The sequence below is a fragment of the Perkinsus marinus genome, assembly GCF_000006405.1.
Source record: "Perkinsus marinus ATCC 50983 genomic scaffold scf_1104296947146, whole genome shotgun sequence".
NCBI lineage: Eukaryota > Perkinsozoa > Perkinsida > Perkinsidae > Perkinsus > Perkinsus marinus.
In genome coordinates this window covers 1-1771 of record NW_003210689.1, presented here as the reverse complement: position 1 = coordinate 1771, position 1771 = coordinate 1, and the positions used below count along the sequence as shown (strand labels likewise).

Genomic DNA, 1771 nt, shown 5'->3' with positions numbered 1-1771 from the left:
CAACACAACAATGAAAGATGGGAGGGTCAATGAATGATTGAAAAACGGAAGAGATTAATGACTGATTGCTATGTGAAATAAGCAATTCGCGCATGTGCCGATACGCTGCGTATCGGCACATGATATAGGGATGCGTGTCATACGCATCCCTATAGTCTATTTTATTTCACTCTCGAAGAGTGTTCCTACTTGAGTTCACTAATACCTATCTTATTATTCTTCCAATCATACAAAAAATAACGTCCAATGAGGCTAGGGAGTCCAATAAACCATAGGGGATAATCAGTCACATTAAGAAGTACGCGACAATAAGCTCGCCCTTGAGCATCCGTTCTAATATCCACATATGCATCAGAGGGGATCTTCACCTTGACGTCTGGACCATCTAGACCCTTCAGAAGAAATTCTATCGGTGGAAGGTGTTGTCGTTGATCACAATTGACGATAAGCTGAGGACCCCTTTGGGTAATCTTCACCTCACTGCTTGATCGAACCTCAAGATCTTTAATGAGGGTAGGAAGAGTATACCTGTGCATAGGTATGAATATGCCCTCTGCTCCAGTATCAAGGATACCATCATCATTCACAGCCATTACAGGATACGTTCCACCTCCAATGGAAAAGCCGGTTACTCGAACATAATTGGGCTTAGTGACCGATACATAGACCAACGGACCTTGATAAATACTAGGATCTGATCCACCGAGCAGGAGTTCCCCTCTTTTATTAGTGCCATCATGCCTGAGGTACATCGAGAAGATATTACTCTCGATAAGCTTCTGTGAGAGAAGTTGTTCTATTATCGGAACATATGATGATTTTGGATCATCTTGTGGTGCCAATCCGAAACTGGCATGAGGGACTGGCACATTGGGAGCGTACTTGTATTCAGCAACCAGACCGAATGTAATAGTGGCACTGACAGCTTGGCCGAAATGGGCCGTTGCAGATTCCTTGAAGATCCTTACTGCGGATCCATCTCCGAAATGTAGTGTATAAAGTTCTCCCTCCCTGCAAGGCTCAGGGCTGCATTCATAACAACCGAATATGATGTCCTTGCACCTCCCTGGATGACCCTTCTCATACCAATGCTTCCAGAGGAAGAACGTCTCGGGGGCGCCGGTGTCAATAAGACCATAGACATTTTGGCTACCGAGTGTTACTTTTCCAACTAGAAAATACACATCAGCCTCTTTCGTCACCTTCTCATATGATATAGGAACTCTTATGAGAGATCCCACTACACCTGATAATAGAGAGGAAAGCAGAGCATGGTATATGATCATCTTAGATCGAATATTAACTACAAGAAATAAACCTTGGCTCACGGATGATCCTAATACGTACTCCTAACTGTACCCAAAGGAGAGAACGGCTGTTCTTCCCCCTCATGTCACATGAGTCATGTGGCGTCATCACGGTTATGTTGCCACCAGATATTGATGATTTTATAGCACGAAATGCGACAACGTTCGAGGTAGGCGCTGTAGCGTCAGCGGGCTCAAACCCCGGAATAACTGGTGGCAACTCAACTCCTCCGCCCCTTGAAGCTGGGGTCTCAAATAGGTTGTGTGAGTTGGTCATCAGCAGATGAGAAATGAAAGGGTACACAGAAAAATCTAGGGTCATAACCCGTAACGAAAATAATGCCTCATGGGAAAGGATGCAATGAACGGGGCTGATCGTGCACGTGTCACGACCGGCGTCCCGATATTGCGCGCGTGAAGAACACAAGACCCTCAGAGAAGCCCTTGGAGTGGGGAGTCGACAC

General features: G+C 45.6%; 1 protein-coding gene across 1 annotated transcript; it reads right to left on the bottom strand.

Moving 5' to 3' along the window:
* Positions 1–185: 185 nt before the first annotated feature.
* Pmar_PMAR015215 (aspartyl proteinase, putative) lies at positions 186–1286 on the bottom strand (the record flags this gene model as incomplete). The annotated part of the gene is made up of 1 exon (XM_002779455.1): positions 186–1286. One exon carries the CDS (start codon positions 1284–1286, stop codon positions 186–188), a length of 1101 nt encoding a protein of 366 aa, XP_002779501.1.
* Positions 1287–1771: the final 485 nt, after the last annotated feature.